This window comes from Callithrix jacchus, chromosome 1 (assembly GCF_049354715.1).
Source record: "Callithrix jacchus isolate 240 chromosome 1, calJac240_pri, whole genome shotgun sequence".
NCBI lineage: Eukaryota > Metazoa > Chordata > Mammalia > Primates > Cebidae > Callithrix > Callithrix jacchus.
This window is the reverse complement of record NC_133502.1, coordinates 141430550-141445409: the sequence shown is the minus strand read 5'-3', so window position 1 is coordinate 141445409 and position 14860 is coordinate 141430550. Positions and strand designations below refer to the sequence as shown.

Here is a 14860-nt window from a genome sequence, read left to right as displayed (position 1 = left end):
CGGCGCTTCCCTTCCCGCTCCTTTCTCGGCCCCCGCCCCCTGCGGCTGCTCGGCGCGCTCCCCCTGCCAAGCTGTCTCTCTTCTCTTCTCTTTCTCTCCCCTCAGCCCCCCTGCCTCTACAGCCGGTGGGAGGGACTGGGACTTCCTGAGGTCCCAGGGATGGGGCCGGGGCCCATTGGCTGCAATCGGACCAGGCCTCTGAGAGGGGAGGGGGCTCTGGCTGTGTCCATCGGCCTGGGGGAGGGGACCACTGCCTGAGTGGAAGGGGGGTTGCAGAGAGAGAGGCCCACAGTGTGGGGTGACATCTAGACAGAGAGGATGAGCTCCTGATATCTTTCTTTTCTCACATCCTGTGGGCCTCTTGCCTGGTTTCATTTGATCCCCAAAGCCTGGCTCCATTTGTCCATACCTCCTAGCTTACTCCAATCCCCACTGCCTGGTTTCATTTGGCTCCCACTGCCTACTTTCTTTGGGGCCCTGTCACCTGGTTTCTTTACACCCTGCTGCCTGGTTTCTTTTGTCCCCACTGCCCCCTTCCCCAAAGTCCCTACCATCTGGCTTTATGGCATTGCCCCGGACAGGTCATGCCTGGCTTCCATGGAGTCACATCAGGCTCCTTTTAGGATGAGGGCATCGGGGCCCCAGCTACACCTGGAGTGGCAAGTGGCAAGGATGTCCACAGCATTGCTGATCTTTTCTGAGTTGGGGCCTGGCCAGCACAGCCTGGATTCCATTCTGCCTGGACAGCGACTCAGTGTCTCCTCCTCTGGAGATGGGGGCGGGGCTGCAGGGTCCAAGGACACCTTAGGACTCATCCTCAGTGGTTAGAGTGGCACCCAGTTGCTCTGCCTGCTGCCCCCCTGCTTCTGGGCATCTACTCTACCTCTCTGTGGGTGTGGTACACATGCACATTAAGGGGCAGAGAGAACAGAACACAGTGATACCAGGGCTTTGGTGGGGGCTGAGGGGGCTGGAGTGGAGGTCCTATCTCCTTCCCCTCTCCTGCCTCTTCTGCAGCCAGGCCAGACATCTGGGTGCCTGCTAGACAGTTATGGGCACAAAGAGGTTTTGAAGAGGTCTTGGGATCCCATGGCAGATAGCTAGGCTGAGAGCTGCTGTTGATCCTCATCGTGAAGAAGAGGGGGTGGTGAGGAGAGGCATCGAGGGCCTGGTTTCTGGGCCTTTCTGGCTCTTGCTGATTCCAGTGCCACCATCTGTCTCCCTCAGGTACTTCCTTCACCTCTCTTGTCTGGACTGGATCTTCCTTCATTCCCTAATGCTGGTGAAAGCAGGCTTTGGGGAAGGAGGAGCTGCCTGGGGAATAATCATCTATTTTCTCACTTTTTAGGGACCAACTAAGTATTTCCTTCCCTTTTCCTTCCTGCCCTAGGCCACCCTGGTCTTTCTTTCCCTCCCCTCAGGCACAGCTAGGCAACCTTTGGTCCCGGCACAGTGTGGCTATTCAGGGTGTGTATGTGGGTGTTACCAGTTGCTGGTTTCAGGGCATGAGAGGCTGAGGGCAACTGGGGGCTCTGAGCTTTTGGAGGGGTCCAATGGTGTCTGTGTAGAAGGTTGATTGTTCTGAGTGTGTGATGATATCCATATGTGAGACCATGGCTGTGAGGGAGTCTGTGTGTGTGTGACTGTAATGTGTGTGTGCACTCACACCAACATGTACGGGGCTGTGGGAGTGGGTGTCCATGTGGGAGGCCCGGATGTGTGGCCACGATGGTAGGCTCTGAATGCCAGTGTCTGTGAGGGGCTGCCTAGTGTGTCTGTAAAGCTCTGGCCCTGTGTGTCTGAGGAGGCAGGGGCTTTGAGAGCTCTGCTGGGTGTAGTAAGAGCCCAAGTGTGTGCTCTGTCTTAGGGTGAACACTGGGTGCTGTATGGACTGGGTGACTGGTGTGTGCATGAGCATGTCTGTGCGTGTACTCACACCTGTGTTTACCCATCAGGAACAGATTGCTCTGGCTTCCCCACTTTGAGGAGGGGAGGAAAGGGGAGGAAGGATGGCTTGGTCTTGCCCAGAAGACCAGAAGGCTCCTCAGAAGTAGTGTGCATGGTGCACATGCACGTTAGGGGACAGAGAGAACAAACACAGAAGACATTTGAAGCTTCTGTTCACCCCACCCAACTCTGGCTCTGTCAGAACGACCATCTTCAGGTTTTTTTTGTTATAAGCCAATGCATCACATGCGTTGCTGTCCCCACCCCCTGGGGTGTGTGTGTGTGTGTGTGTGTGTGTGTGAGCTTGCATGCATGGGCCTCTGTGTGGATGCAAGGGTGTGTCTGCACCATAGCAGGGATGAGGCCGAGGGTGGGTGTGGTAGGAGATGCTGAGGGTCTTTGTCCCAGCCTCCAACTCTGGAAAGCCATTTTATCCATTCTTGTGTCTCCATGGAGGGCCCTGCCTTGAAGCCTCCTTCCTGTCCCCATCCTGTCCCAGGCATCCGCTTCGGGCCTTTCCCTACCCCATCCCCTCTCCTAAGGGAAGTCTTAGTCAACCCTATTGCTCTGCCCATTCCCTGACTTTCATGGAGTTCTTCCAGCTGTCTAACCTGCTGCACCATTCTGTCATTCCAAGAAGACACTCCCCACAGACTTAACCTGACTGGTGTGTGTGCCTTCCCTGGGTAAAGGGGGGCTCCTGATTTTTCTGGAAACCAGTAAAGACTGGACTGGGGTTGGGGGCTGGAGGATTTGGCACCAGTGTCTCAGGTTCTGTGATGCTCTCTAGAGCCTATGTCTCCAAAGGGAAGATATGAACTTATCTGCCTCTTCCTCCTCTCCATTCAAGAGGCAAGGGGCTGGACCAGATGACTTTTGAGGGTGAAAACTGAGCCCTTCTGCATTTAGAGGGCTGCTTAAGCACAGGCCTGCATGTATGTGAATATACAAGCCCATGCCCAGGTCACCAGGCAGCACACAGGGCCCCAAGTGGGCCTCCACATGTGGGGCACAGGCTGGTGATAGATTCCCATCTCCCCAGGATGCCTCCCCAGCTGCCCAGCCAGGCCCATCATGGGAGGGCCCCAGGCTCCCCGCCACAACACACCTGCACACGCGTGCAGCAGGGCACACATATGCTTATCTCAGGGTCCCCACAGTGCAAGAGACTGGGGGTGGGGGTTTTGAGCACTTAGAGTCCAGGCTACTGCCAAAATCTGTCGGAATCTTGACCCACCCCCAGGCCCCCATCTCTGGCTGTGGAGGTCACAACAGCAGGTGCGGATACTCACCTCCCCAACTCACTCAATTGGGCTGCCTCCTTTTCCACAGCTTCAGCCAGCGGTGAGAGCTGGGGGACCGCTCCCCCTGCCTCCCTCCTGGCCCCCTCCCACTGGTGCTCAGCTTATCCTCCCTTCTAAGGAGGAGGGTGGGGCCTAAGCTTGGGTAGGGTCCTTTCCCCTGAGCACCAAGGCTTGCCCCTGCAGAGTGGGGGTGGGGTACCAAGGCATGGGTGGGGACATGGTAGCCCAGGAGGAGGTAAAGCTTGAATCCTGAACCCAGGCACAGCTTGGAGACCTATGCCACTTTGGGTGGGGTCACTAAGAGAGCTGAGAGGAGAGGCAGGTCTGGATTCAGAGAAGAGGGAAAAGAGAAGGGGCTAGAGCCCGGAGATTCAGAGACAGGAGGAATACCATCAGCACTGGAAGCCTGCCCGCCATGGCCGGCCAGCCACAGCCCAGGAGCTGGCCCCTGACCTAGGCCCATCCCTCCCTGGTGGGGGGCCTGCTAGGCCAGCTGCCAGGGGCCAGGCCTCCCTCCTTGGCCTGGTCCCCCCACCCCCTAAGCCTCTGGACTGCTCAGGCCTCTGCCCCCCCCCCCACCGCCCACGCTCTCCAGGCTGCCTATGCCTGGTGGGATCTGGGGACCTCACAGCCTCAGCCCCTCCTCTCCCTCCTGGAGCTTCCCACCCACCCTGATTATCTCTCCCAAGCTCCCCCTCAGCCATTGCTGTTCCTCCCTGCCCACCATGTCCTTGTCCCTGTCTTTGCTGCCCGCTCTGTCTCTCATTTCCTTATCTGTCTCCAAGTCTATGTATCTCTCTTTCCCTGCTCCAACCCAATTCCTCTGCAGTTCTGAGGCATCTACAGTGCCCAGGTGTTTGAATCAGTGAGTCCATGGTGTGTCCTGTGTTCTTGCCTCATTCCTGAGATGGGCCCTCTAGGCTACTGTGGGGAGAGGTGAAGGAGATGAGGCCCCAGGATAAAAGGTGTCTTTCCCCCTCACACCGTGGGATTCTAGGGTCTGGGCTGTGGGGTCAGAGGGGGGACTGGAAGCTGTGGGGAGTCCCCTCTGTTCTATGCTGGGCCAGATGCCCTTCATCAGATGGATGTTCTGAACCCACCCTGATCCCTGGCAATGGGGGGAAGTCCATCTGGTGACCTTCTTTGGATTTCAATTCCCTGCCTCGGAGATGGAACAGTAACCTTGCTTTGAGGTCACTTGCTTTGAGGCCTCCCTGCTCATTCATTGTCCAGGCTAGATTGAGCCTGCCTGACTCAGCATGCCCATACCAACCCAAACCCTGAAGTTCACAACACACTATTACAGATCAGCACACACAATTACAGCTGAGACACAATCAGTGGTGCTAATTACCCCCCACACCAACCTGATGGTGGCAGGGCTTCCCCAGGGTTGGCTTTGTACAATCTAAACTGCTGTCTGTGATTCGCAGGGATAAATAGAGGCTTTCTAAAACTCACACCTTCGTCCCCTAGGTTGTGCCCTCAGCTGGGCATGGGGTGAGGGGAAGGGTGCAGAGCAACTGGAACATTGCTGCAACTGGCAAGAGGGTTCTTGGGTCTTGGGTCCTAAGCCAGACTCTAAAACCGGATAATAGGGGTTCCTGACCTGGAGCCCCTCACTGTGTCTGTTACTGTTACCGATGGCAGCTGTCAGACTCCAGGACTGCCAGTATTGCTGTGGACTGGTATCATTGTGTGAGACTGTTACTGAGTCTATCAGCATCTCTGTGTCACTGTGTTGATGTCACCATTGATATTACTCTGTGTGACTAAGTCTCATTGCATCTTTGATTCTGAGGTTACTGTCACTGTGACTGTGCCAGTGTCAACCAGTATCCTTGCCCTGTTTGTTGGAGTCAATGTATGTGATGGTCACTCACTGCGTTATTGTCATTGTGGTGACTGTGAACATCCCCGCGTGTCATTGTCAACAGTACAACTGTGTCATTTTCACTGGGCAAGACCATCATTGTATAATGGTATCTTTATGCCACAGCAGGACAATGACAGACAGTAAACTGGGGCCCCAGAATTTGACTCCTAATGTGTCACCTGTGTGGGAGTAATGATGACACTGGGGTTCTGTGCTGGGAGAGGTGCAGGGACCCTTGTGCTGACAAGAGGTTCAGGGGCTGCCAGGTGATGGGCAGCCTTTCTTGCTCATGGGGTACCCTCTGTTCCCTCCTCATTCTGGGGCTGACTTCTAGGGGCTGAGAGGAAGCCTGGGCCAGTTCAAATAGCCGTTATCTGGGGCTCTATGGGATTTATCCTGCAGATCTATCCCAGGGCCATGGGGTATGACTTGGAAAATTCTCAGGGAAGATGCTCTTTGCCCTGGGATGGGTGGCCTGGAGTGAGCCAGGACAGGATGGAGGTGTGTTCTGGATGCCTCTGGCCTCATCCTCCCAACCTGGGCAGTGGTTCCAGCTGAGACTCTGAAGAAAGGGGGAAGTGAAACTGGCCCGGGGCTTTCTGGATCTGCAGGGGGCAGGGACAGGGGCAGAGGTGGGGTTTCACCCTTGGATCTGCAGGGGAAGGGGTAGGTGCAGGGATGGGGTTTTGTCCTTGTCCCCTAGGGCCTGGGCTCCTAGATCCCCAGCAAGAATCCTTCCAGCCTCCAGGAAGGCCCTGCTCCTGCCTCAAATTGCACTAACCACCCTTCCACCCTCCTTTGTGCTAGAGGAGCTGGGCAGAACACAGAGATGCCCTAGGGTGGGCAGAGACCCTGCTAGGGTCTCCTCCCTTCTTCCCTTGAGTATCTGCCCATCTCCTAGGTGCACCATCTTTCCCCCTGTGTCTCTTCTATTTCTTGCTATCTTAGCCTTTCCTTGTTTCTCTGGGTCTCCACTCAGAGCTCCTCCTCTCTCCCTGCCTCTTGCTTCTCCTCCCTGAGTCTCTGTCTTTTCTGGGTGCCCCCAACCCTGCAGTGTCTGTCTTGGTACCCCACCCCCACTCTGCAGCATGAGCTCTCAGCAGCGCCCGTCTCCCATGGCTGCAGCCCCGCTGGCCCAGGGCCCGGCCCTTACAGTAACTCATCGGGCTGATGGAGGCGACTTTGATGAAGAAGCCACCCCTCCCCCTGCAGAGGCCTGAGAGTGTGTGTGTGTGTGTGTGTGTGTGTGTGTATGTGCGCGCGCGCACGCGTGCCTGCGCGCATGTGTGTGCATTTGTGCGTGTGTGCGCATGTGTGTACACTCGTGCATATACATGGGAGTGTGTACTTGTGTGGACCAGGAGGGGGCTGGGAATAGAGGCCACCCACTCCTCCTTTCCCTGGGTACTCCTATCCTGGGATCTAACCTCAGCGGCTCCGCCTGCTCTTCTACCTGCCTATGCCCTGGTTCCTGCTCCCTTGTGGTGGGCAGTGGGCCTGACACGGAGGCAGAGGATCTTCCTGGCTGTGAGGAGAAAGGCATGGACAGATGGCAGAGTCAATGGGGGAGGGTCTGAGGGCTACTGGCCAGGGCTGAGGTCGGGGATCCAGGTAGGCCACTGGTCTCTTTTTCTCTTTCTCTTACACCAGCCCTGAATTTAGGCAGTCCTGGGTTCATTTCCTGGCTCCACCACTTGTTGGCTGTGTAACTTTGGCCATTGTCTTAACCTCCTAGGCCTGAGGAGTAGCTGAAGAGTGGGCAGTGGCTGAGGGTCAGAAGGAGCCAGACCAAGTGGTAGTAAGGCTCCAGGCATTACTGATGCACAAAGGGTAGCTGGGGCCATTTGGAACACAGAGAGGTTTGCTGTGCCAGAGAGGGGCAGTCAGGGCACCTGTGGCTGTGACAGGGAGGAAAGGAAAAGCAGGCTCAGAGGAGGGGACTTTCCTGGAGAGGGTCAAGGGTAGCAAAGGGCAGGGCAGACAGGAGCCCCCTCCCACAGAAAGCCCCAGAAAGTCCGTTGCTCTCCAGCCTCTCTGCAGCTGCTTCAGGCTGATACCCTCATTTGTCTCTGCTATGCTATGCCTGCACCGCCTCGAGCTGTGTCTCTGGCACTTTGTCAGGGTGTATCTGGCACTGCATCTCTGTCAGTTTCCTTGGGTGTGTGTCTGTCAGTTTCTCTGGCTGTGTGTCTGTCTGTTTCTCTGGGAGTCTTTCTAACAGCGTCTCTGGCAGTATGTCTGACTGTGTGTCTGACCGTATCTGTGGCAGTGTTTGAAATGGTGTGGATACTTCCTAACTGAGAATCTGGCTGTGGCTCTGGCTCTTCTTGAGCTGTTTTTCTGAGTGTACGCCTGTTTGTGTCTATCAGTGTCTCTGGTATTTCTCTGCTTCTGCGTCAGACAGTTTCTCTGGCACTGTTTCTGACAGTATCTTAGCTCTCTGGCTTTGTCACCGACAGCTTCACTGCCTGGGCTCCTTGCTTGTCCTCCAGTAGTATGTCTGCCTGGGTCTGTCCTTTACAGTGTTTCTGGTGAGTCCTTTGATTGTGTCTGCTGCTCTCTGACCATCTCTCTGGCTGGTTATCTGGTTTCATCTACCTGCCTCTTTGGCTTTGTCTGATGGTTCTTCTAACAGTCTCTGGTGTATCTTACTCTGTCTGTGGAGCTGTTTCTTTGGGGTTCTGTCTGGTTTGGGGCAGTGTCTGTGGCCAGCATCTTTGCTATGTGGCTGGCTGGAATCTCGGAGGGTGGCGCTGGTTAGGTGCCTGGTAGCATCCCTCAGTGTATCTCTGATCTCTACTTCTGTGTGGTTGATAGTTCTTCTTTCTCCTTAGACTGAAGGTCGGGTGGGGGAGTTGTCACATTTGGGGCCCATTTTGCAGGAAATAATTATTTTCTTGCCATCAAGTATAGGCATGTGCTGGGAGAGGGGGAGAGAACAGCTGGACTCTTCAGGAAGCGGGACACCAGACTGGTGGGGCACTGGATCCATCCTGGCTTCTGGGGCTATGTCCTGAGTGTGTCTTGTACTTGCATGGGTGCATGTAGACACTGATGCACACCTGCTGGGCTGGGTTCCCAGGCTCCTAGGGGCACATGGCTGCAGTCGAGGGTGGGTCGGCGTCCCTGACAAGGACTTACATATGAAAATCCCTCATTTTCTCTTGAGCGTTGGTGTACAATTATGCAAAAGCCACATCCGACCTGGGTCATGTCCCACTGCCCTGACTCAACTACTCTGAGCTTCCCAGGGCCCAGTGGCAAGGCTTGCCCCAGGGGGTGTCAGGGACAGATGACAGATCCAAGGGGCTCCCGAGCATCCAGGTTTCAGGCTCAATCCCCAGGAGCATGGCAAGGGTCCTTCCATTTAAAGCAATCTGGAGAAGTAAAGACCTCCAATTAAGTTAAAACATTATCCTTTCAGTTTATGATGTTTATAGCTAATTAGCTAACCTTACCAGTAAAGTTATTATTATTATTATTATTATTTTTTTTTAGAAAAATGGCCCTGACATTACCAATATTATATAACGCATTTGCGGTTGACAGCATTGTGCATCCAGCAGTCTTATCGAACAGCAAACCACCATAGGTTGCCTTCTACCATCTTAGCAAACCTTTGCCTACGGATGCCAATAATGTTGCTTTATATTGCCTGAAAGAGGATCTTGAGCCCCATTAAGAAGGGCATTTTGGGGTCAAGGTGCCCTGGCCCTAGGGCTGGGATTTCCCAGTCTTTCCTGAGAACAGGAGGGGCTCCCCAAGAGGGTCCTGCCTGGGCTGATGCTGCCCCTCATCCCCCACCCCGGTTTCTCCCAACAGATGGCTGCTCCTGTCCCGTGGGCCTGCTGTGCTGTGCTTGCTGCTGCTGCTGCAGTTGTCTACACCCAGAGACACAGTCCACAGGGTGAGTGCTCGCGGGAGCCACCCGCTGACCCCCCTCTTAGAGGTGGGCATGAACCCTTGTTGGCACAGCTGCATCCTGATACCACCCAAGAGCCACACACTAGCATTGTCACACATGACCACCCAGAGGGACATGGAGTCATGTGATACTGATATGCACAGTCCTCCACAGCCACACCTGGGTGTTGGACTGCTGATGGTGTCTCTGGCTTGACATGATCTGTCTTCCTGCTAGGGTGGCATAGGATACAGGCAGGTGGGATGGGAGTTGGTGGGGGAGGCTGGGGTGGGGCCTGTGTAGAGTATCTGAGTGAAAGGGGATCTCCCGGAGATTTGTGTGGATGCAGTTGGAGGCACAGATTGGAGACAGTAGGGAAGACTGCAGGCCTTCTACCCTTAGCCTCATCCCACAGGGAGGATGGGGACAGAGATGGTGACTGAGAATGAGATGATGGGACAGGATTACGAAGGAGAGGGCAGTGTACTAAAAAAGGGACAGGTTAGTCAGCTGGAATGGCCACATTGGGGAGGGACAGCTCAGGACTGGGCCGTTGGTAGCCTCCCTGCCCTCCCTCTACCTATTTGTCCAGTGAGGGTTAAGACCTGCCACAGCCCACAGGACAAGGAGCCATGTCCCTGTGGGGAGATACAGGGGCCCTCTTAACTTGACCTCCTGCCCCTCCTCTGCACTTGGGACAGCACCTCAAACAGCAACATCAGTCCAGGATTTGGACTAAAAACTCATCTTGAATGGGCTCCCTAAGCTCCCTGCCTGCATGATTCCTGCCTCCTACTTCATGTCAGTTGGGTTGGGTGAAAGCAGAGAAGGTGAGGGCACCTCCAAGGACCAAGCATGGAGCAGACCCTGGTGTCTGGGCTCTGCTACCCTCAAGGCTGTGGGTAGTGAGTTGAGGCTTCTATGCACTCTTCTTTATGAGATCAACAGTGAGACCCAGAGAGATCAGCTCCAGGGATGTTGACTGGGCCTCCCTAGGGCCTGACAGTGGTCTCTACCTTGTGCCACCCTGATCCTGGACATAAGACCACCTCTCTGAGAGTGTGAGACTGTGTTCTTGTGAGAATGACAGCATGTGTCCCTGTTTGAGTGCATTTCTCTGTGTGGCTGTATCTTTGTGGGCTGTGCCTCATGTATGACACTGTCTATGTCACATTGCCTGTCTGCGTGCCCCCTGTGGGGCTGTATTCTTGAGTTTGAGACTGTATCTTATGTGTAATCATATCTCTGTTTCTCTTTGTGTGTTTGTATTAAACTGTTTCCCTGTGCTCCTGGGCATAACTGTGCCTCCAGGTGATGGTGCCCGTCTTGTACGTGTACCTGTGATTTTGTGTCAGTTGTTACCATCCCTGAAGTGAGCGAGTGTCCCTGTGTGACTGTGAACTTGTGTATGACTGTGGCCTTGTGGGTGACTGTCCTGCATGTCCTTCTTCTTTGAGGGTGACTGTCCTTGTTCCTGTGTGTGTGGCAAAGTGAAGTTGCTTTAGGATGCCCGGGGGGACTGTTTCTGGCATGTGGTCCTTCTGTGAGCCTGTGTGTGCAGGTGCGAGGGAGCCGTCAGCTCTGTCCCTCTGTGTTCTCCATGTCTATGACCTCATCCTGTCTCTGTCTCTCATCCTGGCTTCTAACAACCTTTTCACAGCTGATTCCTTTGGAGCATTTGTCACCGTGTCAGGGCCAAGAACCCCATCCTCCCCCTGCTGCTTGATTTAATTTCTGAAATGGACAGCACATCAGTAGGGGCACCCATGGGGCGGGAGCAGAGCTGTCCAGAGACAAAAGATTAAATCACTGCCATCTTTGGAGCAGTTGCATGGCCGTGTGTATTGCCGTTGTTGTGTTATTGTAGCAGTTGTGACACTGTGTGCTTGTGACCTCCTGTTGCCCCTCTGCCTCTCCATTGTGGCCTGTTATCTTCTGCCATTGTATTGTCATTTTTCCTCCTGCCCTGCACTTACATGATCGGTTTGTCATTATTGTCAGGTTGTATTTCTACTTTTCTTGTGCAGCAGACAAGGTGTGGTGGGGAGGTGTTATAGCCATTGTATTTGATGCATTGTTGCGTTGCCGTGTCCTCGTGTGGGGGCTGTACCTGCTCCCCAGGATTAAGGGCCACACTGGGTTGAGTCAGCATTGAGCTGCCTGGTCAGTGTGACTGTGTTGCTGCTGGGACCAGGGTGGCCACGCCCCCTCCCCAAAGGTCAGTTTTCAGCCTCCTCCTCAGGCAGCTGGATGCAAAGTCTCTGCTAGGGGGTGCAGAGAGAGGAGCTTGGCATGTTTCCTGGAAGCTCCAGGTTTTTGGAAGGGAGGCTGGAAGAGGGGCTCAGTGGCTGGAGCTAGTGGATTGTTGGGGGGGCTCAGTGGCCTGAGTCTTGGACACTGGGCCTCTGGTCAGGGGGAGGCCCCCATTCAGTGTCTGGTCCAGCCTCACAGCTGTGGCCTCCAAGGCCCCCAGCCACCGCCCTTCCGCCTGTTCATCCTCTGTTCGGCTGGTCCCAGGCCCCACAGACGAGTGGTCAGGGCTGGCTGGGTTTCCTGCTTTCTTCTCCTCTGAAAGGGACAGAGAGGCTCAGAGAGGGGCAGGATAGAAACAGGCAACAAGGGAGAGAGACCCAGAGTCACAGAGAGACCCTGGCACAGCAAGGACGACAGAGGCAGCAAACCAGGACAGATGTTCTAGCGCAGAGCAAAGCAGTGCTGAGGAGGGGGCTCCAATGGGGGGAAAGGGTGTCCAGTGGACCCAAGGGGGATCCCTCCCCCCGTGGAGTCTTGGTGGTGTTAACAAGTCTAATTAAGAGGCCACTGGCCCAACTTAATTGGCTCGTTAACAGGAATTGCGTCTGAAAATCCCCCAACTCAGCAGGGTGGCTCTCTGGAGGGGAGATGTAAGAGTGTTAACGAGGGATCCTGTAGCACCCCCCCCCCCCAACTGCTGCCCCTCCCCTTCCCTTCTCCTCTCCCATCCTCACTCCACAGATCTGGCCAAGACCTGGGAAGCATCTGTCCCTCCCACTCAGGGGGCAGGATGAGAAGGGGGTGCCCTGAGAGTTCCATCTCCCTGTCTCTGTGTGGCTGCATCTTAAATCTATCTCTGCCCCACTTGCTTCCCCCACTTCGAGCTGCCTCTCGACAGGTGCTCACCTCCATCCTTCCATCTCCAGTCTCTTGGGCTCCTTCCATCACGCCTGGGTTGCTGAGGCCAGGGCTGGGGTTTGCTTTAGGCTCTGACAGGCCCCTCCTGGGGGCAGGAGAGGAATGGTCAGAGTGCTCGCTCCATCCCAGCAGCACCACAACCCCCTAGCCCCCAACCTGCCCTAAGTAGTTCCTGCCTTGTGAATTTGACAGCTGCCAGGAGTTCCCTAGGTTTCCCTGCTGCCCATTTTCCCTTCTCCTGCTGCTGCCCGGAGCCCTGGATGGCTGAGGAGTGGGTTGCTGTGGGGTGGAGGTCTGGGCAGTCAGAGGAGAGGGAGAAAGACAGGAAGAGAGTTGGGGGAGGTAGGGATAGAGACAGAACAGAAAGAGATGAAGATGGCGTGGGGAAGAGAAACAGATAGGGAGACAAAAAAAGGAGTCCAGGAGTGTAGTTGTCAGTGCCAGCTTGCCTGGGTAATGGATGTCAGTGACTGGACTGGGCCTGTGGGTGGCAAGAAATCATGGGGGTCAGGAAACTTTAAAACATCCAGGGACTGGAGAGGAACCTGGTTTTCACTGAGAACTGACCCTTCTTGGCACTATACAAAGTCTCTCTCACATGCAAACACACACACACACACACACACACAGAAGATGGCCCATTCACACTCATAGCCCCGGACATGCACATTCACATACACATTTGGAGACACTCATATACCCACACACTTGCACAGGCACAGAGGAGCTTTAAACACTCTCCATATCCCCAAGACACTCACACAGTCAGTCACCAAGCCTCTCATGCATCCTCACAGGCTCTTGTCTGAGCACATTCACCTGGGGATGCTGGGCAGGGCCGTGACTTATGGCTTTTGCCCTGTGCCCCTGCCCCCCACAGAGGCACCCCACGTGCAGTATGAGCGCCTGGGCTCTGATGTGACGCTGCCATGTGGGACAGCAAACTGGGATGCAGCGGTGACGTGGCGGGTCAATGGGACAGACCTGGCCCCTGACCTGCTCAACGGCTCTCAGCTGGTGCTCCGTGGCCTGGAACTGGGCCACAGTGGCCTCTACGCCTGCTTCCACCGTGACTCCTGGCACCTGCGCCACCAAGTCCTGCTGCATGTGGGCTGTAAGTGTTGCCCTCATCCCTCATCCAGCCTCCCTCCTTCCTTGAGACCCAGACTCCTAGCCCAGATCAAGTCCCCTTCCTGTTAGGGGGACACAGAGAGGGGAGAGCTGCAGCCTGACCCTTGCCCTCTGATCTGTCCTGGCCTGCTCTTCTGGTCTCTGAGCCCAGTCTTGCCCTCTGAGTTCAGACTCTTAGACATTTTGCCAATGGATCCTACCCCCTTGGAGGTCTTGGGTGTCCTAAAATCCTATCCTCTCTGACAATGTGGGCAGAGAGCTGGTAAGGCATGGCTCATCTAGGACATGAGTGGGGAGAGATGCTTAGGTCGTGGATCTGAGCTGGAGGAGCCTCACTGTGTCTCCTCCAACAAGGGCTGGTCAGAGGACCTCAAAGAGGGAAGTGGGATATGTGGTTATACAGGTATAGGTGAGGCACTCCAGGAGGCCCCAGGGAAGGAGGAAGGCTTCCTGGAGTGGGAAGCAAATGGATACTTGGAGAATTTAGAAGACGCATTGAAACATCATTTCTGGCAGAGAGCTGGTTGTGACTGTAGGCCTCAGTGGCCAAAAGGGCATGTAAAGGCCACTTGGGCTGGTGTAGATGTGGAGAGGGAGCTGAAGGAGGGGACAGGGGGCAGATCATGATTCTGGAAGCTGTGCAGTGACAGTTTCTGGGTCGCGTTCTTAAAAGATAACTCTGAGTGAAGAGAGGCAGGGTGGATGGAGAAAAACCAAGGTAGGAAAGAGGCTGTTACTGGATACAGGAAAGAAGATAAGGACCTGAGACCAGGGCATGGAGTTGAGGAAGCTGAGAAGCGGCAGTTGGACCTCCAGGAATTGGTGATGGATTGGAGGTGGAAAGGACAGGAGAGTAGAGGGTGGGAGGCGTCAAGACAGCTGGAGGGATCCATGACTGCAACAGGAAGAAAATAGAAGGAAAAGATAATGTGTGCTGTTTGAACATTGTCTTTCCCTAGAATCAGATCCCAAGGTGAGAATTCTTAGGCAAGTAGTTTACTTGGCAGCTAAGGGGAATATCATAAAGGAACAGGAAAGTGACACAGAAAAAGGAAGTTAAGTTAGTAAATAAAGAGGGAGTTGGCCAGGCATGGTGGCTCACGCCTATAATCCTAGCACTTTGGGAGGCTAAAGCCGGCAGATCACCTGTGGTCAGGAGTTCAAGACCAGTCTGGCCAACATGGTGAAACCCTCTCTCTACAAAAATACAAAAATTAGCTGGGCCTGATGGCAGGTGCCTATAATCCCAGCTACTTGGGAGGCTGAGGTGGGAGAATTGCTTGAACCCAGGAGGCGGAGGTTGTAGTGAGCCAAGATTGTGCCACTGCTGCACATCAGCCTGGGCAACAGAGCAAGACTCTGTCTCAAAAAAAAAAAAGTTATCCAGATATTGCCTCTTAGCAACTGACGTTACCACTGAGGGTGCAGATGTAGAACACACACCTGAGTTGCCATGCCTGAGGGTGAGGGAGCTGGGATGTGTATACGCACCTGCCTATCAGTGGTTGAGAGATTCACCTGGGGTTG

The 14860-nt window shown here is 54.7% G+C and overlaps 1 protein-coding gene across 25 annotated transcripts in view; it reads left to right on the top strand.

The window, feature by feature from the left end:
* The window catches only part of CNTFR (ciliary neurotrophic factor receptor), a 60634-nt gene that overhangs the window by 33785 nt on the left and 11989 nt on the right, over nucleotides 1-14860 (top strand). For all 25 annotated transcript variants that reach the window (XM_078370943.1, XM_078370950.1, XM_078370958.1 and 22 more), the window contains 2 exons: nucleotides 8950-9034; nucleotides 13083-13316. In XM_078370943.1, coding sequence (XP_078227069.1) covers nucleotides 8950-9034; nucleotides 13083-13316 — 319 coding nt within the window. The remainder of the gene's footprint in view (nucleotides 1-8949; nucleotides 9035-13082; nucleotides 13317-14860) is intronic.